General features: G+C 33.1%; 1 protein-coding gene across 10 annotated transcripts in view; it reads left to right on the top strand.

Moving 5' to 3' along the window:
- The window catches only part of NOL4 (nucleolar protein 4), a 277921-nt gene that overhangs the window by 182814 nt on the left and 71125 nt on the right, over positions 1-23982 (top strand). For 5 of the 10 annotated variants that reach the window (XM_016153923.2, XM_016153925.2, XM_036229930.1 and 2 more), the window contains 2 exons: positions 15863-16042; positions 16742-16933. In XM_016153923.2, the coding sequence (XP_016009409.1) occupies positions 15863-16042; positions 16742-16933 (372 nt within the window). The remainder of the gene's footprint in view (positions 1-15862; positions 16043-16741; positions 16934-23982) is intronic. The other 5 variants (XM_036229933.1, XM_036229931.1, XM_016153930.2 and 2 more) reach the window with 1 other exon arrangement.

Below are 23982 nucleotides of genomic sequence, written 5' to 3'. Positions count from 1 at the left end.
TTTTAGCTGGCTATTAATTATTGATTTGATTTCTTTAATAGATAAAGGACTATTCAGGTTGTGTCTCCCCGTGTGAATTTTTGCAGATTGTATCTTTCAAGGCATTGGTACACTGAGTTACGAAAATTGTGGGCATGGAGTTGTTTCTAGTAGTACTTCGTTATCCTCTTGATGTCCATGGGATCCTTGTTTCATGTGATATTAGTAATTATTGTCTTTTCTCCTTTTTTATAAGAGGCTTATAAATTTTACTGATCTTTCAGAAAACCACACTTCGGTTTTATTGATTTTTCTCTATTTTCCTGTTTTCATTTCATTGATATCTGTTCTAATTTTTATTTATTTTCTTTTGGTTACTTTGGATGTAGTTTGTTTTTAGGTGGCAGCTTAGATTATTGGTTTTAGATCTTTCATCTTTTCTAAAATACACATTCAATGCTATAAAATTCCCTCTAAACACTGCTTTTGCTGTATCCCACAAAATTTGATAATTTGTGTTTTCATTTCCATTAAATTCAAAGTATTTTTAAATTTCTTTTGAGATTTCTTTTTCAAGCCAACATTATTAAATCTTCAAATATTGGGAGATTTTCCAGATATTTTTGTTATTAATTTCTTTGTGGCCTGAGGGCCTATATTGTATAATTTCTACTCTTTTAATTTTGTTAAGGAGCTTTTTATGGCCCACAGTATTGTTTATCTTGGTGAATGTTTCATGTAGTCTTAAAAAGAATGCATTTTGCTATGCTGGATGAAGTAGTATGGAGGTATCTATTGTAGTAATCCAGTTGGCTGATGGTGTTGAGTATATCCTTACAGATTTTCTGCCTACTGAATATGTCTATTTCCATACAGAGTGATACTGAAGTCTCCAACCACAATAGTGTATTTCAGCTATTTCTACATGTTGGTCTATCGATTACTGTCTAACTTAATTTGATGTTCTGTTGTCAGACACATACACATTAAGGATTGCTATGTCTTCTTGGAGATTTTACTCCTTTTTCATTATATGAGGCTGCTCTTTATGATAATTTTGTTGTTTTGAGATCTGTTCTATATGAAATTAATATAACTACTACTTTCTTTTGATTACTGTTAGCATAGTATATCTTTCCCCATTTCTTTTAATCTGTCTTCATATTTAAAATATGTTTCTTATAGACAACATATGGTTGGGTCTTGTTTTTTTTTTTTTTTTTTTTCATCCACTCTGCCAATTTGTGTTTTTTATTTGGTATATTTAGACAACATTTAAAATGATTAGTGATATAGTTACATTAATATCTACCATGCTTTTTAATGATTTCTATTTTTTGTCCTTCCTGTTTTTGCCTTCTCTTTTCTGCATTTTGTAGTTTTAATTGAACATTTTATGATTCCATTTTCTCTCATTTCTTACATAATTAATTATACTTCTTTATTGAATGGTCAACTTAGGGTTTTCAATATATATTTACAACTAATTCTTGTCCACATTCACATAACACTATACCAATTCACAGGTAGTATAAGTGCTTTATAATAAAAGATTCCTAATTCTTTTCTCCTGTCTCTTGTATTTTTGCTGTTATTCATTTCACATGTAAACTGAAAACACTGAATACATTATTTTATTATTTTTAACAATCTGTTACCTGTTAGATCAATAAAAATAAGAAAAATGTTTATTTTACCTTCATTTATTCCTTTTTTAATCCTCTTCCTTTTTCTATATAGGTCCAAGTTTCTGACATATGTCATTGTTCTTCTCTCTGAAGAACTTTTAACAGTTCTGCAAAGCAGGTCTACTGGCAGTAAATTCCCTCAACTTTTGTTTTGCTTAGAAATTTTATTTCTCCTTTACTTTTTAAAGTTGATTTCAGATTCTGAGTTGCTGGGATTTTTTTCCTTTCAACACTTTAAATATTTTACTTCACTTATCTGCATGGTTTGAGGAAAAGAATGTAATTCTTATCTTTGCTTCTCTGTAGGTAAGGTGATTTCCTTTAGTTTCGTTCAAGACTTTTTATCGTCCTTTTCTGATTATCATTGATTTTCTGCAATTTGTATATGATAAACCTAGGTTTTATTTTGGGGGCATTTATCCTGCTCAGGGTTCTTTGAGCTTCATGGATCTGTGGGTTAGTACTTGACATTAATTTTAGGAAATTCTTAGTCATTCTTGTTTCAAATATTGCTTCTATTTCTTTCTCAGTTTTTTCTCCACCTGATATTCCCATTATATATATGTTATATTATTACCCCATGGTTCTTGGCTAGTCTTTTTTTTCAGTCATTTTTTCTTTTTCAGTTTTGACAGTTTCTGTTGACATATTCTCAAGCTTAGAGATTTCTTTCTCCTCAAATATGTCTAGTTACTGATGAACACATCTATGACAGTCTTAATTTCCATTACAATATTTTTGATCTGTAGCATTTGTTTTGATTCTTTCTCAGTTTTTCATCCCTCTAAGTATATTATCTAACTATTCTGGCATTTTGCCTACTTTTTCCACAAAATCATTAGCATATTAATCAGTTTAAAATTTATAGTCTGATAAATCTAACATCTTTGCCATATTTGGGCCTGGTTCTAATGCTTGCTCTATCTCTTCAAACTTTTTTTTTTTAATCATGCCTTGTAATTTTCTGTTCAAATATGATCATGATATATTAGGTATGTGGTAAAACAGGTCTTTAGTAATACAGTAGTCAGGTGTGTGAGTGGAAGAGTTCTATAGTCCTATGATTAGGTCTCAATCTTTTAGTAAACCTATGCCTCTCAGTCTTGACTTCTCAAGTGCTTCTCAGTTTTTTCATTTTCACCCCTTTAGGTGGTGCTGAATGACAAGAGGGGGCTGGTATCGGGTATTTTATTTCCTCCACTTGGAAGGCCAGAGTAGGCTAGAATTGTTTTTTTTTTCTTCTGAGTCAGTTTCTGATAAAACCCCAGTAGTTTAGTATCTGGTAAAATAGTTTCCGTTGAGAGCAGGCCTTCTTAAGAAGAGTGGAGTTCTCTGTCTTCTTTCAAAAATAATTACTTTTAATGTAGGGGGGTAAAGGGAAGGTGAAGTAGGTAAAGGGGATCAAATATATGGTAGCTGAAGGAAACTGGACTTTGGGTGGTAATCACACAATAGAATATATAGATGTCAAACTACATAATGTACACCTGAAATTATATACTCGTATTAACCAATGTTACCCCAATAAAAATAAGAAACTAAAAAATTTAAAAAAATTATTTTTCACCTCCCTGTAGGAAGCCCAAGGGGATTTTTCTCTAATATTCACAATTATAACCTAGTAGAGCTCCTGTAGGTAAAACACAAATTGTGAAGCCCCCACATGACTTGGTCCCCCTGGAGTTTTTATCTCTCAGACTTGTTTACATTGAGCCTCCTGAAATATATCAATTGCTGTTCAGGTTTTCCTACCCTAATACTGGTTTCTGTGGACATGGGTTTCTGCTCTAGTAAGTCATGATTTGTCTCTCTGGGGATGCAGTTGATTTGCCCTGTGACCTCAATTCTCTGATAAATCTAGGACGAGTAGTTGATTTGTCTGTTTATTCACCTTTTTACTTGTTAAGACTAATAGATTTTAAGCTCTTTATGTGCTGAAACAGAAAACACCAAAAACATTGTTTTAAAATTGACCAATCCAAAAAAACAATAATAAAATAAAATAAAATTGACCATACAAGAGTTCAAAATTTTTGAGATATTTAAATAATTATAATTCATTAAAAATTGTTTCATGAACAGGCTGTTTAGAAACCGTGTGTAAACACTGAAGATTTCATTGGATTATGACCCCGCAGTTCCTTTTCCACATTTCTGAAATCCAAATGCCACTCAAAAATAACTTTTTTACATAAATTTGCGGCAAACTAATTTTTGGCAAAACTTGGCCTAAATTGGCATGAAATTATTTATGGTCTTTATTTTAGTATAAATATTCATAGGATTTTTTTTCCAGAGAAATATTAATATATTGTGTGCTTCTGGGATATTTTAAGCTATAGTTTATGCCCCACATGCTCTATATAAATCCAAAAGATTCTATGTCCCAAACATATTCAGGACCAAAGGTTTTAAATAAAAGATCATGAACTTGTACTAATATTTCTCAATTTCAAAATTAAAGATTTTTTCAATAGATAGTATGGTATTGTGCAATTAACTAAACATGGAGTCAGACAATATGGTTAGAGCATTTAATGAATGGGTTTAAAAAAGGTGAACAGATAATTTTATTTACAATTTTAAGGGATAAGATTGTGTCTGACATATTTAACCCCATTCTTGAGAATAGAAATGAGAGCACCACTATAGTATTATAATCATTTTAATTGTTTGGTGATAGAATTAATGACTGAGAGCTGAGAGTTTAATTCACTTTCAACTCAAGTTTTGCTCTAAAAAAATTCTTCTAGAAATCTATGAGATAATATTACAGTAAAATCAGGGTTCAGGGGTGAAATGCATTAACAGTATGCATATCATTTTTCATCTTGAAAGTAGTTGATCAAAATCTGATTGATAATCACAAAAAATGTTCAGAGATCTGATGCCTACATTTATCTTTCATTATTTTAATTGTAGAACTAAATAAATGAGAATGATGACTTTTGCCATTTGGAAATTTCTCCTTCAGGGTGATAGGTTAATATCTTTAATATTTGTTTTTGAAACTTTGGAAGAACAGTTAAATCAGGAATGCACATTTTTACTTTTACTGGTCACAAGACTTCTCTAATATCAGTATATTCTAACCTTATAGTAAAAGATAAAATCACTATCCCTGAGAAAAATCTCTAGATGCTTCAAGAACATACACATTGTTGAATTCTTCTCTTAAAATTGGTGTAAATATAGAAGCTTAGGGTTGAAAGAAACTTGAAATGTCATTCCTAATACATGTTTCTGTCATCATTTGTATAGTAAAAATAAAAGCCTTGAAAATTGATTAAAAATATATATCAAACTCTCTCAGGAGCAATTCCTTCATATAAAAATATATAGTAACTTCAAATAAAATTCATTGCTTTTGACTTATGGCTTCTTTTTCTAAGTGGAATTTATAGAATGATGGGGCAATTTTTTTCTCAGGCAGAAAAACTTCAGTAACCATTTAGCATACTAGACATGTATGCCAGGAGACAGTTGTGAGAACCAGTTGTTCTAAACCCATTTTAGAATGATGGCTTATGCTCTCCACTGCCTGCTCCATCAGAGTTTAGGCAGCCTATGCAATACCTTTTTTTTTTTCCCACAATGAATTCTGTGTATCTAAGACTATTTGTTATTTTTTAGTGTTAAATCCCTATGACTTCATTGCATGTCTTCCATTCCCCAAAACTGCTTCTCACAGATGACTTTCTATCATTGACAAATCTAATGATATTCATCAGAATAACATTTTGTGTTTAGCAGGAGGAACAGCTATCTTCTCTACCACTGCTTACCATGTAAAAGTGGTACCCAAGCAGTACCAACTATAGGGGAAGCCCACTTTAATTTAGAGAGAAAAGTAAGACATGCTTGGCATGAGGGTGGTTTTCCTCCATACTTGTTAATTTCTTCACTGATTGCCTTTTTATGACTCCCACAGTATTGTAAGAAAGAGAGTTGTGAAAACTCATACATGATAGTTAATCAGAAGAAAGAAAAATGGGAGATATTCATTAACTTCTGTTAGGATTTCTTTCCTTGTTCATGTTGTGTTGTTTTTTTTTTTAATTAAAATATTTTGTGGTTTTTTTTAATTGTAGTGAGAAACATAACAAAAATTGTCATTTAAACATTTTAAGTCTATAGTTATATTAAATATATTCAAAATGTATTTAATACATTCAAAATGTATTTAATATAACTATCTACATAACACTTTTCATCTTGTAGAACTGAAACTATACCCATTAAGCAACAACCCCACCATTCAACTCACTCCTTATCACCTGGCAACCAGCATCTATTTTTTGTCTTTATCATTTGACTGCACTGAATACCTCATATAATTGGAATCATACAGTATTTGTCCTTTAGTGACTAGCTTATTTCACTTAGCACAGTGTCCTTAAGGTTCATTCATATTGTAGCATGTGATAGAATTTCCTTCCTTTTTAAGACTGAATAATATTCCATTGTATGATACACCATACTTTGTTTATACACCCATCCATCAATAGACATTTGTGTTCCTTCATGTTTTGACAATTGTGAATGGTGCTGCTCTAAATACAGATGTGCAAATATCTCTTTGAGACTTGCTTTATATTCTTTTGAATATATACCCCGAAAAAGGATTTCTAGATTATATGGTAGTCTATTTTTAATTTTTGAGGAACTGACATGCTGTTTTCCTTAGTGATTGCACCATTTTATAATCCCATCAACAGTGCATAAGGGTTCTTACACACTTCTCCATTTAACCATCGGCACTTGCTATTTTCTGAGATTTTTGTGATAGCCATCCATCCTCAGGAATGTGTAGTGATATCTCATTTTGCTTTTGATGTCCATTTCTTTCATAATTAGTGAAGCTGGGCACCTTTTCATTTGTCATTAGATACTTGTATTTGATTTTTGGACAAATATCTATCCAAGTCCTTTGTTTTTTAACCAGGTTATTTGCTTTTGCTTATTGAGTTGTATGCATTTTTAATATATTCACATTGTATTTTTAAAACTTTGCAGTTTAATGAGTGATTTAATCTGTGGACTAAAAATTCATTTCTTTCATTTTAACTGTAAATTTTCTCATCAAAGAGTTTGATGTTTATAATATTAGGGGATTTTAGTTGCAGATACTGTCTAAATGCAGCAGAAAAGAATATTTATATGAAGCAGTCTCTAGGAGGGGTAGAGAATCATGCTTGGACTCTTCATAGCCAAGAACAATTCCCTAATCACATTGTAGAAGTCACCTGTTGGAAATACCTCAAGACTGAGCATAAGCAATCATCCCTAGAACTACAGATACTGCTGCCCCTGGATCCAAATATATAGCTGCCCTCTGGCCACCACCCTGGCCAGAACAATGGTCTCTACTTCTTTATATTTCTACCTTGTATTTAAAGTTCATGGTAAGTATATCCAGTAGGTGAAGTTTGGGGCAAGGGTTCCCCATTCCCCGACTATAGTGCAGGCATTTGAGCTTCTGTGTTGGGAGGTGGACTCTGCTCAGAAGGAGGAGTCTTCAAAAAATAGGAAAATGTAACAAATGTCTACTGTTTTTTCCCTTAGTTTACCCAAATCACATACTTATATTTCTAAGAAATAAAAATGCTTCCGTACTTCATAAAATGCAACTCTCTTTAGTAAACTGAAAATATGTCCTTCCTCTATAAAAATAAGTCAACTCAAAATTTAATTTATATTATAACCAGTTTTCAAGTTAGAATCTCTGAATAATGTTCCTTTTTTCTCATTTTATCCTGACACCATCTCGTAGTTGTTAAAGTATAAACTTACTACACCTGAAGCACTTTCTATAAAACAATGGAGGAAAAGAAGAAATTCATCATCACTTTTGGGTACATTGAGTTACTGCTAGACCTGCAAAATAGGAAGGGCTCCCAGGAATGGTCCAAGCACTGACTCTCCTGGTATCACGTTTATGACCACACGGGTCATGATGTAAACATGTGCTGCTGTTTTGGTTGCCAAAAGTACATGGGAAATGGAGGCAGGAGAAACAAAGATTGAACCGTTTGAAGTAACAGTTTAGAATGTGGAACATTATTCTAATTATCATATATGTAACATTAAAAAAGGAAGATTTGTTTCTTCCTGGTATCTAGTCAAAATTAAAGGTCTGTCCTTTGAAGAATATACTCAATAAACACCATATTTTTTTTCTTTATTTATGGGGATCCCACAAAGTAGACTTTACAACATAAACCTCTAGAAGCTATTCCGTCTATATGTGAAGGATTTTGTTTTATACATCTTACCTATCAAATCCTAGCATGTTGCATCAAGCATGCAATCTTTTCAGAGGAGGCCTGGAAGTTTCAGAAGAAGGGGCATGCTAAATTGCCACTGACAGTATGAAATAGCTTAAAGAAATGTCCAGTAACAAAACTTCTGCATAGATTTGTCAAGAACTTAACGTGTATTATATAAGGACAATGTGATAATACTCTTATGTGGCTCAGAATAACAGAAGTGATTTACAAATATATAGGTCTTAATTTTAGGTTAATTTTGTATATTCAGAAATTCTTGGTTATACCACAGTTCATACATAAAGAGAAGGAAGTATCTTATATGGAGTCAAAAACAAAAAGTGAAATATTAGCAGGAGCTTCAAAAGGTCAACATGTCAAAAACTATTGTTAAAAATATTCTGATGGTCAAAATATGAAGATAAGCAAAAAGATGACAATCAAGTGAGTATTAATGATGAAAATAACAGGAAAGATAAAAATGATGAGATTCAAGACCCTTTCTAACAGGAAATAAAGGAACAAAGGGAAGAGTAAAATCATAGGAAAGAAAAATACACTTTGTCAGGTTAACAGAATACACAGAAATCTCAGCAGCAATTTCATTTTAACTGACAATTACTGTGATATCTCATTATAGCTTTTTAGAATGAATTTATTTCATTTAATACCATTCAGTAAAAATATAAAGTATTTTCTTCCCTCAAAAAATTCTGATCAAATATTTACAGAGTTTCAACAGGACATTAATGAAAAAGTTCTTCGTCAACATTTTATGGAAAAAATGGAAGGAGATTGTCAAATTGATAGGAGATGCTGACCAGTTCATTTGAAAATCAAAGGTCACAAATATTGTTTGGCTTGTAAACTATTTAGAACAAGACAGATATTACATATCTGAGTTTATAGAATGAATGGAATTAGTGCCCTTACTAAAAAAAAAAAAAAGCCCAGAGAGTTCTCTTGCCCCTTCCACCATGTGAAGACACTGGTGAAATTTTGCCATCTATGAACCAGGGAAGAGGTCCTTGTCAGACATTAAATCCACTGGCACCTTGATCTTGGACATCCCAGTCTCCAGAACTATGAGAAATATTCGTTGTTTAAGCCACTCAATCTATAGTATTTTTATTGTAGCAGCCCAGCTGCACTAAGACCAATAGCATCTGCCTCATCTGAATACTTGTTAGAAATCAGAATTCTTGGGCCCCACTCCAGACTACTGAATGGGGTCCAGCAGTCAATGTTTTAAAAAAATTCTTGTGGCCATTCTGATGCATGCCAAAGTGAGAACCACTGTGCTAGCCAACCAACATTTTGAAGAACAGGCTTAAAAAATGTTTAGTTTTGAAGTGCCAAAAAAGTAGCTGTGGGTTTAAAATTAAATGAGATTTTTCTCTCAGAGGATGTGATTAAATGAAATAATTTTCAAACGACAAAAATTTCATGAAAATTTTCAAAGTAAATGTTAAACTTAATTCATTTTTGGACAAACACTAGGAAAATGTCAAAATGAAACATTAAATGTGACTTATTTATTAAAAACTACTTAAGAAGAATTAATCTAAACCGTGGGAAAGCATATACACAATGTTACACCAATAAGCCAAATAACAAATACCACTCCATGGTTATACACGTGGATAATTGTTGATTCATGTGCTATTATATGTAATAATACAGAGATATCTTGTGTGTACTTTGCACAGTGGAATATGACATTTTAACTGTCATATAGAAAGATCTCTCGGACCTTTTGGATAAAACAAGTGAGAAATTACAGACTCCTATTTTGGAAATGTGTGAGGGCTATATTGTTTTGTTGTCTTTAATGAAAAAATTGAAAGAAAACTCAGGTAAAGTATTCATGGAATATGAAGAAATCAATAGGCCTTGTTCTGACACTGAGAATTTAGAGACTTTTAATAAAAATTTTTTCAGATCTCACTAAAGGCAGTATTTCTTTAGGAAAAAGAAAAGTAGGAATGAATTAAAACGTTAGAGGATTTAAGTTTCAGATTGGATTTGAGAAAACACTGGTATCGATGAAGAAAACAAACTCATAAATGCCACTTTAATGGAGACATCAGTCACTTCCCAGGAAGACTTGAAATGCTCTAAAAATTAATGGTTCAGACATGAAAGGAACTTGATTAAGGGTTTCCTCAAACAGAACAATCTAACAATTTGCATGATATTAGCAATAATTAATTTGAAGAGCAAAGAAAACTTTCTAAACTGTCAACAATAAAAGCACATTTCCATCAGACAGCCTAAAGTAAAGGCTGAATAATTTTTCTTTTTTCTCTGTAGAATGTGATAATACAAAAGTATTGTCACATGAAGAGGCAGTCAAAGAACATGCAGCCAAGAAATGTGGAAAGAACACAATATTATAGAGATGGACCAGGGGGTTATTTCATTTTTAAAATATTTCGTCTATGGCATGCCGCCCTGTACAAGCCCAATCCCGTCTGATCTCGGAAGCTAAGCAGGATTGGGCCTGATTAGTACTTGGATGGGACACCACCTAGGGAAGTCCAGGTGCTGAAGGTATAAAAAATAAAAAAATAAGGGATTGTAAACTGACAAGGTCCTTGTAATCTGTGAGGTCAACCAAGGATTGCCTCGCCTAAAAAAAAAATTTAAAAAATATTTTTCTGCATTTTGTGATGTTTGTAGCATTTATAAATAAGCTTTTTTGAATCTTGTCACTTATTGTGATTTTTATCATTTTAAATATTTACTTTTATATCTCATTTTTTTTCAAAAGGGCCCTCTCTCCAAGTCTTGTAACTTTTAAGCCTCACAAAACTTGAATTCATTCAATCCTATGAGTCTAAAACAATGCTCTAAGCATAAAGTAATGCATCTTTAAAAGTTGTCAAATAAATTGTTGCAATGAAATAATATTTGAAATGGAAGATATGCCAAGTATCACAAAATTTATAAACTTTAAATTCTACTTTGAAAGTTTAAAATATATTTAAAAATAGAGAACATAAAAATAGAACTACTAGTACCCATCACCTAAATTCAGCAGTGATTAAGACTTCCTATATTTGTTTGCTTTTTCACTTTGTTTCCTTTTTTTCTGTCATATTTTAAAGCGAATCCTAGATATCCATGTTATTTCGCCCTTTCGTACTTCAATTTGTGTCTCTAACAAGTGCAACCATATTCTTACATAAATATTAACGAAATGTTGTCCTTACTGCTAACAGAATGAGAATTCAATGTTATCTAATATCCCATCCATAGTCAGATATTACCAATTTTCTCAAAAATGACTTTTTGCATTGGGTTTATTTGAATTACGATACAAGCAAGGTCAAACATTTGATGTTAATATATTCCTTAAATCACTTGTCACTTTTTTTTCCTGTGTCACTAATTGCAGAACCAAAGTCAATTGTCCTGTACAGTGTCTTACATTTTGGATTTTCCTGTGTACTTTCTCTGGTGTCATTAACTGGTTACTCTACCTGCCTTGTTTCCTACACATGAAAGTTAACTCCAGACTGATGATTCTCAAACTTGGGTGTGTGTCAGAATCCACTGGAGGGCATGTTAAAACGAATTGCTGGGTCCTGCTCCAGAGTGGCCTGTTCAGTTAGCCTGGGGCGGGGGCCAATAATTCTCATTTCTAATAAGTTCCTAAGAGATGTGGAAACTGCTGGTCTGGCAGGCACATTTTGAGAACTACTGCTTTTTAGATCAAGGTTTGATTAGCTTCAAATTCTTTTTTTCTTTTGGTGAGCTAGCTTGCTTAAGTGATACTGTGTACTTCCTTTTACATCTCTTCAGAAGGCACACAGTGTGTGGTCATCACACTTATAATGATCCTAAGGTTACCCAGTAGATTTAGTAATGAATACTGATATCTCTAAAAGTAACTGGCAAGATACATTTTTAAATTGCAATTTTAAAAATTATCTCAAGTCATCTGTCCAACTCCAGTGCGTATGCAGTCACTCATTCAGAAAACATTTACTTTATTTCTACCATATGCTTGACATTGTGCAAGGTGATAAAGACGGAAAAGGCCTGGTCTCTGAGTGATCCAACCCCAAGTAACTTAGTCTGTGGAAGATGGACATATAAACTAACTTGTACAGTGCTTCATGATCAGTGCTATGATAGAGATACGTACAGAAAGTAGAAAAGTATGGGTGCCTGGCACTGAATTCATGTGGTTCTTCCTTTATTTAGGGCATAGTGGAGAAATAAAAGTTTTGTCTTTATTTCCCTTGGCTGTGTTATCAGAAATGCACCCCTAACCCCAGCCGCGTCTCATCAAGCACTGTGGGATTGCTGTCTGAGCCATCCTGTGCTCTGACCACAGAGTGCGCTAACAGATTCACTTCCTTCCTTGTGCAGATTTTTTTTTAGGTCCATTGATGCCAGTTATATAAGGGTGGGGACATGTGAGAAAGGGAAGTGCAAATGTATTTGCTAAGGAGGGCTATAGGCAAAATCTACCCTTATTCCTTTAAACCAACACCTGTGTTTTAAGGATAAACAGGTATGCATCTTCTATATGGCCTAAGTTGTGAATCTTTGAAGCTTTGGTATTTAATGTCTTTTTAAGATCTGATTTGGATTTTTTAGATGCATATCTGGAACATGAAAATAATTGCTCTCAAAATGAAGGCTTCCTAGGGTATGGTCATCCAAAGTTCTTATTAAGCCATACCAGTTTTATGGGGCAATGACTACTGTATTTTTTGTGAGGTATTTGGAGGCCTATGTAGTAATTTTTATTGCTTGATTTTATTTATCACCTCGATATCCACATTTCCTTATTTTATTTTTTCTTTTGGAAGGACTTTATTTTTTAGGTACACAGCAAGATTGAGAAGATACAGAGATTTCCCATATACCACCAGCCCCCACACATTCATAGCCTCCCGTTACTATCATTACTCGCCAGAATGGTACATTTGTTACAATTGATAAGCCTTCGCTGACAAATTATGATTATCCAACGTCCATAGTTTACATTATGTATAATGATATATTTATTATTATTATGTCACAGTATTTTCATTGCCCTAAAAATCCTTTGTATTTTATCTATTTTCCCTCCTTAACACCCACATTTAGTAACCACTTTTCATTTGTCCATAGTTTTGCCTTTTCTAGAATGTCATTTGGTTGAAATCATACATTATTTAGCCTTTTCAGATGAGCCCTTTTCACTTAGTAAATTCATGTCTTTCCATGGCTAAATAACTCATGTTTTTAGTGTCGAATAATATTCCATTATCTAGATGTATCACAGTTTATCTGTTCATCTACTAAAGCACATCCTGATTGCTTCCAAGTTTTGGTAGTTATGGATCAAGCTACTGTAAACATCTATGAGTTTCTGCATAGACAAAAATTTTTAACGTCTTGAGTAAATAACATGGAGCACAATTGCTAGATTGTATTTATATAAGAGTATGTTTAGTTTTGTAAGAGAAAACCAAACTCTTAAATGGCTGTACCATTTTTCATTCGCATTAGCAATGAATGAGAATTCCTTTTGCCCCACATCCTCATCTGCTTTGGTGTACTCAGTGTTCCAGATTTTGGCCATTTTAACAGTTCCATAGAGATATCTCATTGTTGTTTTAATTTACATTTCCCTGATGATTTAGGATTTGGAGCATCTTTTCATATGCTTATTTGCCATCTGTATATCTTCTTTGGTAAGAAGATATCTCTTAAAATCTTTGGTTCATTTTGTAATCAGTTATTTCCTTTTGAGTTTTTAGTGTTCTTTGTATATTTTGCATAACAGTCCTTTATCAGATGTGTCTTTTGCAAATATTTTCTCCCAGTCAGTGGCTTGTCCTCATTCTCCCATTTTTAAGACCAAATAGTTTTGTAGAAAAAGGGAACTACAATCTTGAGTGTCAAGTCTGTAGAGAGCATTTCTTTGATGCTGTCAGGGGAAATGGGGAAATGTAGATTGATAAGTGTTGATGCCTATCTCAGTATAGCTTGAAGGAAAATGCAAATTAACATGAAAAGAAAAGTAGAGAGCAACACTAGTGTTTAATTCTGTGTCAAATGCCACAGTCTATCAAGAGTTCAGTTTAGCAAAGACTGAAGGTTGACTGAGGTAGAAATGGGAATCTTTGTAGAAATTGAACTTAATCTGGCCTTGAAAGTTGGTTAGATCATCCCCAGTAAGAGGAGCAAGTAATGGAACTTTAGCTGAGAAACAGAATTCAGAGTTATAAAAAGGTCTGGATAAAAACAGTGATTATGCTTTAGATTTAGAACTTGAATATTCTCAAGTCTATAAGACTGGGCCTCCTTCACCCCAAGTGATTGACACTATAGATCCTTCATGCTTCCAAGTAGTTCTGTCTGTAGCAGGTGACTGGTTTGTGTGTCTCATAGGGTGTGTGGAAAGAATGCATTAGTCTGGCATATATGCATTTAGATCAATGTATTATAACATTTTTTTCAAATATTGCACATTGCCATTTAAAAATATATATGCCATATTATTCACACTAATGGAATATTTACCTTGTATTTTATTAGGTAATTCCAACCTGTTAATGATTTGAACTGCAAAAAATATGCTGGTTTTTAAATTTTAACTTCACTTTCAACGTCAGTGGTCGATTCTAGTTTTCTTATTATTCCTTCTTTAATGAAATTCCTCCTCCGAATGAAATATTAGTGTCATCCTTAGAACATGATATGCATGTTATTGCACAGAAGTATTTTTGAACACTGTTTATTCAAAATTTTCGTCTTTCACAGCTATTATCTTCTATTTAGCTGGGGCTACCTATGTATCTAAATTAGCATGTGTAAAATATGCATCATATAATGATGAATCTGACCTTATAATGATTGATTTCTGTATCATTCAAGCCTCCATCGCAAGTGACAAACTCAGATTTAAGCAAAAAAAAAAAGAGGGTGGAGGGTAGAGGATGTATGCTATCACACAGCTGAAGCATCTGTGAGTTAATTTCAGGCACAGTTGAAACTAGGTGTTCAAATGATGTTAACAGGACTTTTTCTATTCTGTTTAGTTCTGCTAGATTCAATGTGATTTCAGTTACAGGCAGGCTTTCTTTACCTGGAGGTGAAGCTGACGTATGCATGCCTAGGGCAGAGAAAGTCGTTGGGCATATGACTGGCACCTTTGCTTGGTGCAGCAGAGGTTGTGTCTGGAAAGGAAAAGATGCCGGGCTGACAGAGAAGTCAGAGATACCACAGCAAGACCCATGGTTGGTCTTGGACACAATTATCAGTTTGTGAAAATTGTCTTGGTTGTCATTCATCTCTTATGCATTAGGAAACACCAAGCTTGACAGATGATTAGGGAGAATCCTAAACCAAAATCAGATGCCATCTTAAGACTCCTAGACAATTTATAAACTAATTTTAAAACATGTTGTCATACAAATAACAGACTTAGCCTCAGTAATATTTATATGTCCTTGTTGGGTAAGTCAATTCAGCATACCGACCCCTTACTTTCCTTACTTGTTTAAAGAATACTAATGCAGTTAGACTAAACTCTGAGGTCATTTCTATTAAGAACATGTGATTCAAAGATTCTCTTGAAAAATTGATTGCGGGTTGGTTTTTCTTTTCTTTGGAACATGGATATTGAGTGGAAACAGTAATTGCTCTCAAAAAGCTAAATTCAATAAAACTTAGTGCAGTGATGGAAATGTTTCATGCGGCTGTTGAGCATTTGAAATGTGACTGGTGTGACTGAGGAAATGAATTTTTAATTTAATTTAAATTTTACTAATTTGGATTTAAATTAAAATAGCTGCAGCTCTAGAATTATCAACTCATTTAAACAAGACTTCTGAGAAAACTGTCAAAATGAAAAATAAAACAAAATGTATAATCTTGTTCAATGAATTTGAAAAGAGCAATTTGCTCCTGTCTTTTCAGTCTCCTGCACATAGCTACTCAAGCTATGACTCTGGCAAAAATGAAAGTGTAGACCGAGGCGCCGAGGACCTGTCTCTGAACAGGGGCGATGAAGACGAAGATGATCACGATGACCACGACGATTCTGAGAAAGTTAACGAGACCGATGGCGTTGAGGCAGAGCGGCTGAAAGCTTTTAATGTGAGTCCTGCCACACTCCCAGTGTGGCTTAATTTTTACCACTTCACTTTCATGTTGTTGCTTGTTGGTAAATGTGGATATTTTAGAGACATGTTTGTTTAATTTACAGAAGGATTTAAAAAGTACATGAAACACACTTTGCCAACCAGACACCAGAATTGCTGTGTTTTGTTTAGAATTTTAAAGCCAAATGTGAGCTGAAAACTGGAGTTGTGTTGTGTGAGTATGCATGTTTACCTAGTGGATGAAGGGGGCCTCAGCTTATTTCTCCGAAGAGTACGCCCGTCATCATTTATTTCTTTTGCTTTCCCAGCTTATCTAATTATGCATGACAAAAGAGTCAATTGTTTGTTTTCAGAGATTAGTACACTGTGCGGTGTAGCAATGTAGCAGTCGTATTTATTGAGAATTTTATGGGGTGCTTAATTGTCACAGTCTACTGTTATTTCCTGATTTTTTTCTACACGATAGTCTATACTTTTCTGTATGTCTGTGTTTGTCTGCCTTTCTCTCTCTTTCTCTATTTTTTATCCAACCATTTAGAAAGTGTTTGCTTAAAATTTCTGGCTTTCCATTGCAAAGTTCTCCAGTGAATAAACCAAAAAAGAGTATTTTCCTATCGGTTATCAAGACAGGAGGCTAGGAACAGCAGAGAGCAGCCCTCCAAACCCTTCTCCTCTGTCTCCCTCTTGCCAACAGATGTTTGTCAGGCTGTTTGTAGATGAAAACTTGGACCGAATGGTCCCAATCTCTAAGCAGCCCAAAGAAAAGATCCAGGCTATCATTGACTCATGCAGGCGACAATTCCCTGAGTATCAAGAGCGTGCCAGAAAACGTATACGTACTTACCTCAAGTCCTGCAGGCGGATGAAAAGAAGTGGTTTTGAGATGGTGAGTTTTGAATTAAAACACAGCCCTAGATTCCATCAAAATCCCACATGTAAACCATGACACTATTTTTTTTTTCATCTTAGTGTCTTTTTTATTTTTTCCATAACGTCAGGTCCAAGGGGTTTTTGTTTGCTTGTTTGTTTTTTTCCCCTTCTCCTTTTCATCTTCCTGAAGTATTTACCCCCTTTGTTTATTCAAAAAGGAATACCTTGTGAAACCAGTGCTCACAGGCCCACATGAAACCATGTCATAGAAAATGAGGGTGATATAAATAAAATCCCACGAGAACCAGCATCTCATTCATGTTCGTTTTCTCTCTGTCACAATTGGAGTGGATATAAGGTTAATCAAGTCTTGAACTGAAGCACCAGTTGTTGCTTTAATGGCATGTGAAAATGGCTTTCTGTGGAATAAAAAGAAATGAATGGATCCATCTAAATAACACTGTTTTTATACTGACAGTTAACAGATAGCAAGCCTTAAAAATAAGATCAGGGATAGAAAATCCTCATGTGAAATATAAAACTTTGTTGTACTCGCTGTACCTGTGTGCTTGTGGATGGTAACATGAGCTTTTATATTCAGCTGGGCTTTGTAGATGGATGAGATTATGCTGACATTAGATTATTTGTGGGTGGAAATCAAATATCAATTTCTTTTAACTTGATTCTATTTTACTTTGCTCTCTAATTGTTACACCTAGCAATAGGGCATACATTTACAAAGTATTGTTTTATTTCATTGTTTTTTTATGTATATGACCAGAAATGTATTAGAAATTTTCTGAAACCATTTTTTTCTCTCTCTCTTGGCTCCGTAAAAGCCAAGACTGTTAGAGTTTGTGATCTGTGCCTCATTTATTAGGTACGATAGGTAGGAGTTGGCATAGATAGTAGAGGCTTCAGAGTATGTCATATATGAGAAATAGTTTTTCAGATGTAAATAAAATGGCAAAAGTAACAAATTCACATTCTACTCTTGATTTTTCTACATTGGCTTGCAAAACTATCTTTGATATTTTTCAAGAGAAAAATGACCGTTCTTACAGAGAGCAGTCTGTCTAGATGGTGATAACAAGAACAGGGTTTGGTCCCCAGACAGCCCGGTTTGGAGTTCTGGATCCACCACTTGTAGCTGTGTGACCTGGGCAAGTCACTTCAACTGCCTGTATTCAGATGCCTCCTCTGAGATGATGATAATTCCTAATTTATAAAGCTGTGAGAATTATATAAATAGTCACATGTAAAGCTCTACAAGCCATTTTTGACAGCAACCACTCAAATCTTAACTCTGAAAGTATTATCAATCAAATATTATTTAATTCATCATCTGATAAAAGCTTCCCAAAGTGTTTGCATTATACAATCACAAAACTCTCCATACAAGTATTTGCTTATATCTCAGAATAACTACATTGAAGTCAGAGTTTGCAACGCATGTTTTTAAAATAAAAATAGCATAGCTGTGCCTGATCAAACTAAATTATGATAATAGAGATTGATGGTATAAGAGGAGAGACTGCTTGAATAAAATAAAGCTATTTTCCCTATTCCTAAATTACTTAAAAATTATTATCATCCACCCAATAGGTGAGATGACAGAAAAAAAGGTAAACAAGTATAAAAGTCCAGAATCCTGGCATTGACATCTGGTTCAGGACAACTTAGCAGTTAATATGAAATTCCAATTAAAATGGTGTCTCTTCCTGAGTACAAAATACTATATATACCTCCCTCTTTCAGTAACAATAAAGATAATATATATCAAAATTTTCTTATTTTAACAGCATCTGGCATTGCTATTTCTTCCCAATTTTTTAATGTTGTGTAGAGATTCTTCTCTTTGGTAAAATTATTAATTTATCTAAGACATATTTAAGACATTCATGGGTATTTTTTAGTGTATTTATTTACTTCAGTGGCCATGTATTTGTTGTAAACCTTGTGCTATGTGCAGAGAGGACAAAAAGTTGACTAATTCAAAGTCAAGTAGTTATACAAACTAATCTTGACAGAAATATGCTATAAAGAAATGCTACTAAATTTAACTTCAATAATTTTTATTCATTATTTATTCAATATATGTATAATGCACATAACATTATACAAAGTAATAAAGAGAAGTAGAAGAAATGTCTGACCTGTTAATGAGGAAAATATAGCATGTCCCCTGATTATTATGATTTATTGAGATGACAAGTTATGGGAAGTGAAATGCTTAAGTAATATAATAGAAGAGCTAATATAATTAAATGTTAAGTGAACAACATGGATGAAAATTGATATTGTAGTGTAGCCTATTTTTTTATACATTACTCAGTAATGTACTACTGAAAATAACAAATTAAATATACCATCTAGTTGACACTTGAAATTTTGATATGTTTTACATATCACTTCATTGTCATGGAGCTTGGGGAGGATATGTGTCAATTTGAATACTAATCGCTATCTAAAACAGGAAAAGGCATGAGTAGGACAGATAGTAATCACAGCTAAATATTATACACGAATATTTTTGCCATTATATTTTTTAAATTTGATGTAAGATCCACAGGTATTTTGTTTTTAATCGAAACAACATTAAACAAAAATTCTGTTTTTCTATTGTGTTTAGTAGAGGTAGACATGAAGAAAATGTCTTCCATATTATCAATTCCAGTATGTGATCGCTTTTACATGCAAATTATTCTGCAGTACTCAACAAGTTAACATAGCAATCTAAAGTTTTTAATATATTCAAAATGGAATTGTTAAGTGTAGGATTATGTGGTAGGGAATTTTGTATTATGAAATAAAAGCAGCATTCAGTAAACACAGCTCTTCCAGTTACGTGGGGTATGGAAGTCAGGAGACTCCTTAAGTATAGTGAAACACAAAATATTGAATTATATGTTTCCTGATGAATTACATTAAGAAATTCAAAGAGATGTTCCCATCGAAGTGGTTTATCACAGCCTATTTTAGTACTATACTTGAGAATCTTGTCATTCACTTTGACTAATTTTCTACTGTCATTAATACAAAGTCAATTCATGTTTAATTATTTTATACTATCCCTTAAGAATTTACATGCCAACACGAATGCTTTTAATTGACTTTATTTTAACTGATTGCATACAACAATTGGAGTATGTGCTTTTGCATTTTTATTTCACTGGAATTATCAAGACCTCACAAATCTTGATTGCTTAAGCAGCCAAAATTTCTGTCATTGCTACAAATAGTCTATAATACATGAAGTATATTAACCTTATAATGATACTTTTCTCTACATTTTCACTGATGCACTATTTACAGACCATCTCAAATCATAAAATCCTCAGTGTTGTATGTGAAAGGACGGGTTTTATGAAAAATTAATTAAGTTTGATCCAGACTATTTTCTTAGTTTTTTTCTTTTTACATTTGAAACACCCAATGAATTAAACAGCCACTTAATGAATCCTTAGACAAAAACATCTAATTGTTCTATTATGTGGCTTTAACTCTCAAAACTACTTCAACTACTTTTTTTGAAGAATACTTGCTGATTATTCCAGAAAAGAAATGAATCTCTCCAAGGTGTCCTGATCCTAAATTCAAGAGTACCTATAATAGATAAGACATAAAAGCGTTGTCAAATAGATGAGGTTGGCCCATATTTGAGTGTCATCTCTGTTATGTGATATGATTTCTCTTTTTGTTTCCTGAGTTTGCATTGTTTAGAGACTCTTTCATGTATGCACAGATTTGCATACATTTTTATAAAACTAAAATGAAAAATTTTAGGGCAGTTTATCCTTCGTCCTATATCTCAGATTTTGCCCCTGTACCAAGTTAGATCAAATATCCTAGATATTTGAATTCAGTAAACTCAGACTCTTGAAAAATTACCTATTTACATGCATTTTAATATTATGTAATTGACTATATTTATTTGAAGAAAAAAGTCACGTGATTTTTTAAAATAAAATTTCACCAAAGATGTCATCCACTAGGCTACTTAATATCCACTATAAATGACCTCATTTCAGACATTTCTTTTAGAAGATAATGCAAGAAAAAAAAATTTTTCTGTAGAAATAGAGTACTTTTATATTTTTTCATCACTAGGACTTAGTATAGCTTAGTATGTTCATTTATTATGCCTTACTACCAGGAAGTCATAGCCAAAGTCTTTCTAAGGTCCCAGTGAACTGTTTGCTTAATTTATTTTAGTGTGCATATTTCCTTAGTGGCTCTTTAATCTATTCTAGGGAAAAACTTGAGATATAAATTTTAAAAATAAATATGTAAGTAATCTAATTATGGAAACATTATACTTCCACATCATCATCTAAGTTCTATTTCATGGTATTTCTTTTAAATTACATCCTATAATACCCCTCTTCAGTAATTTTGATATATGACTTTCCGATAACAGAGTTCTTTCATCAGAAAACAAATATTTAATGTTTGGAAATAGTACATTTTTAAGGGAATTTGACTAATTATGTCATTTGCATCCCAAAGTAGAGAGATCAAAATTTGTTTTTAATTCACAGCTTTGAAGATATCAGAAACATTGCAAAAGCTATAGTGACACTTGCTATTCCTTTTTTTTAGCAAATAGAGATATTATAAAAAATGAATTAAAGTCCTTCTTTAAACTAAAAATTTGATCAGAACTATACCCAGCCATTCATATAAGATCTTGATTAAAAACTTTGTATTACTTGCACAGCCAGTATTATTCAGAACATTGCTCCATCAACCATCCCAACTCTTTCACGTATTCAGTTTTCTTTCTTCACTGAGAGGAAAATTTCTTCTCTTCTGCTAAAATAAGCTCCCATATTCCAAGAAAATATTTGACCTCATAACTCCTCTTTTACAATCTGAGTTCATCTTTCTTTGCCACGTTTCCTCTAAAATGATTTCACATTTACAGATCATATCTCTTACCACTAACTCTCTCGGTAGTCCCTCACATTCAAATTCTGGTTCTCACCACTAGATTGAATTAGTTCTTAAGAAGATCACATGACTGCCTTTGCAGCAAATCTAAGAATTGCACCCCTTTTTGCTAAGGGGCCTTTCTAAGACTCTGGGTTTTTTAATACTGCATGTTACTCTATCCACATCAGCAGAAGTCTGTCCCTATACAGTACTCTGCTCTCAAAGTAGAATACTAGTGATCCACAAAGCTTTGCTACTTTATTCCAAATGTCAGCCAGACACTTGACAAATGTACCGTTACATCCTCATTAAACTTTTTATATTCTCCATCACTCGTTCTTTTCACTGATCTTCCACCTTATCTACCAAATTACTTGTAAATTCATTTTGACTTGCCTGTGTCTGGTAATAGCACACCTATTATCATTTATACTAGTGTTCATAAACTTGGAATGAGATTTGACTCTTCATTACACTTATGGCTTGCATCCTACCATTCACTGAATTGTTTATTCTTTTGTTGTTGTATTTCTCAAATTAGTCCCATGATTTTGAATTTTATCTGCTATCACTTTAGGTCTAGCCCTTCATACCTTATACCTGTTCTCTTGCATAATCTTTTTAACTAAATTCCCTACTTCTATCTCACACTCCCTCTCTACTTTCTGTCTCTGTCCTTAGGCAGAGACAGAACTAGAATTTGTGCCTTAAAATTATGAAATTTTGAGCTTTTCAAAAAAGTAATACAAAATAGTGAGCAAAAAATTAGGTAGAAGGATGAATATTTAAAGTTAAAAAAGATAACGTAAAACAGTTTTTTAAACAGTAATTTTGAAGATTAATATCCTTTTCTGACTTCTCTTTAGATAATTTTCAGACACACTTACATATAAATATTTCCTGATTTTTAACTTGGCTTTTCTCCCTACCTAGAATGCTTACAATATCTAGGAACCAGGATTCCCATCCGGTTGAGTGATTCTGGTGCCTAAACTGCACTGGCTTTGTAAAAATCTTCCTTTGCACCTGGAGTAGTCTTCATCAACTTTGGCTTTGATAGTGTCAGATATTTGTCATCTTAGAACGAATTCTAAATTTCTTAAATATGTTAGAGTATGGCTTTTTGAAACTGAGAGACCCAAGTTCACTTCCTGGCTTAATTACAATGTAATTTTATGTGATATTTCTGAGTCTATTTTTCTAAAGGAGAGGGCTGTTGGGGTATTACATGTGATAATGTATACAAAATGTTTTGCATGTAATATGGCCCTTATCTAACCTTTCTTTTCATATGCTTAATTATTTCCCTTCACACTTTAGGCCATCACATGGGACCACTACTCCTCTCAATGTGTGCCCTCTCGGGCTACTGATTTTTTTATGACTCAGGGATTATGGGTACTAGTCTCCCATTATTTCCTAGATGTATTAAAATTGAAGAGTAACTAGAATATAAGGACTATAGCTAACATAGTTGTCAGAGGTATTCATCATCGGATCTTTTAGTTTTAGGAAACATTGAACTGAGCCTCATGGATTACGCACCCCCCTCCCCCACTATACTTACCTTCCCTCTACAAATAAATATAAATCTTAATTAAAATAAATTTTTAAATACCTAGCTAAGCTCAAAAGAAAGAAAAAGAAATTTCCAGGCCATGAAATTAATTAAAAACAAACAAACAAACAAAAACCTTATAGCCAGAGTTGTAAGTCCTTAATTTGATAGGGTAACAGAGTAGCAAGGTTTAGGAGATGTGGATTTTGGTTTGTGACCAGGCAGGAACACAAACTGAAAACTGTATATAAAACTGGGACCCTGGAAAAGCTACTTCTCTATTAAAGGAGAATTAAAACATTCAGTTACAACTCTAAGAAATAAAATAACAGGCTTTTAGGCAATGAAATTAAAACCTTACTAGATGGGTTAAATAGAAGATAAGACTCAGCCAAAGAGAAAACCATTTGCATAATTATAGAAATTAGAGAAAGAAATAGGAAGGGCAACATGAAAAAAAAGTTAAAGTGGAGACTAGAGTATTACAGATATATCTAATAAGCATTCCAGAGGAGAAATTAGAATAAGAACAACTTTCAAACAGATGAGGAGGGGGAGTTTTTTTAGACCAT

The sequence above is a fragment of the Rousettus aegyptiacus genome, unplaced genomic scaffold (genome assembly GCF_014176215.1).
Source record: "Rousettus aegyptiacus isolate mRouAeg1 unplaced genomic scaffold, mRouAeg1.p scaffold_m13_p_12, whole genome shotgun sequence".
Taxonomy (NCBI): Eukaryota; Metazoa; Chordata; class Mammalia; order Chiroptera; family Pteropodidae; genus Rousettus; species Rousettus aegyptiacus.
This window is presented reverse-complemented; position numbering and strand designations above follow the sequence as displayed.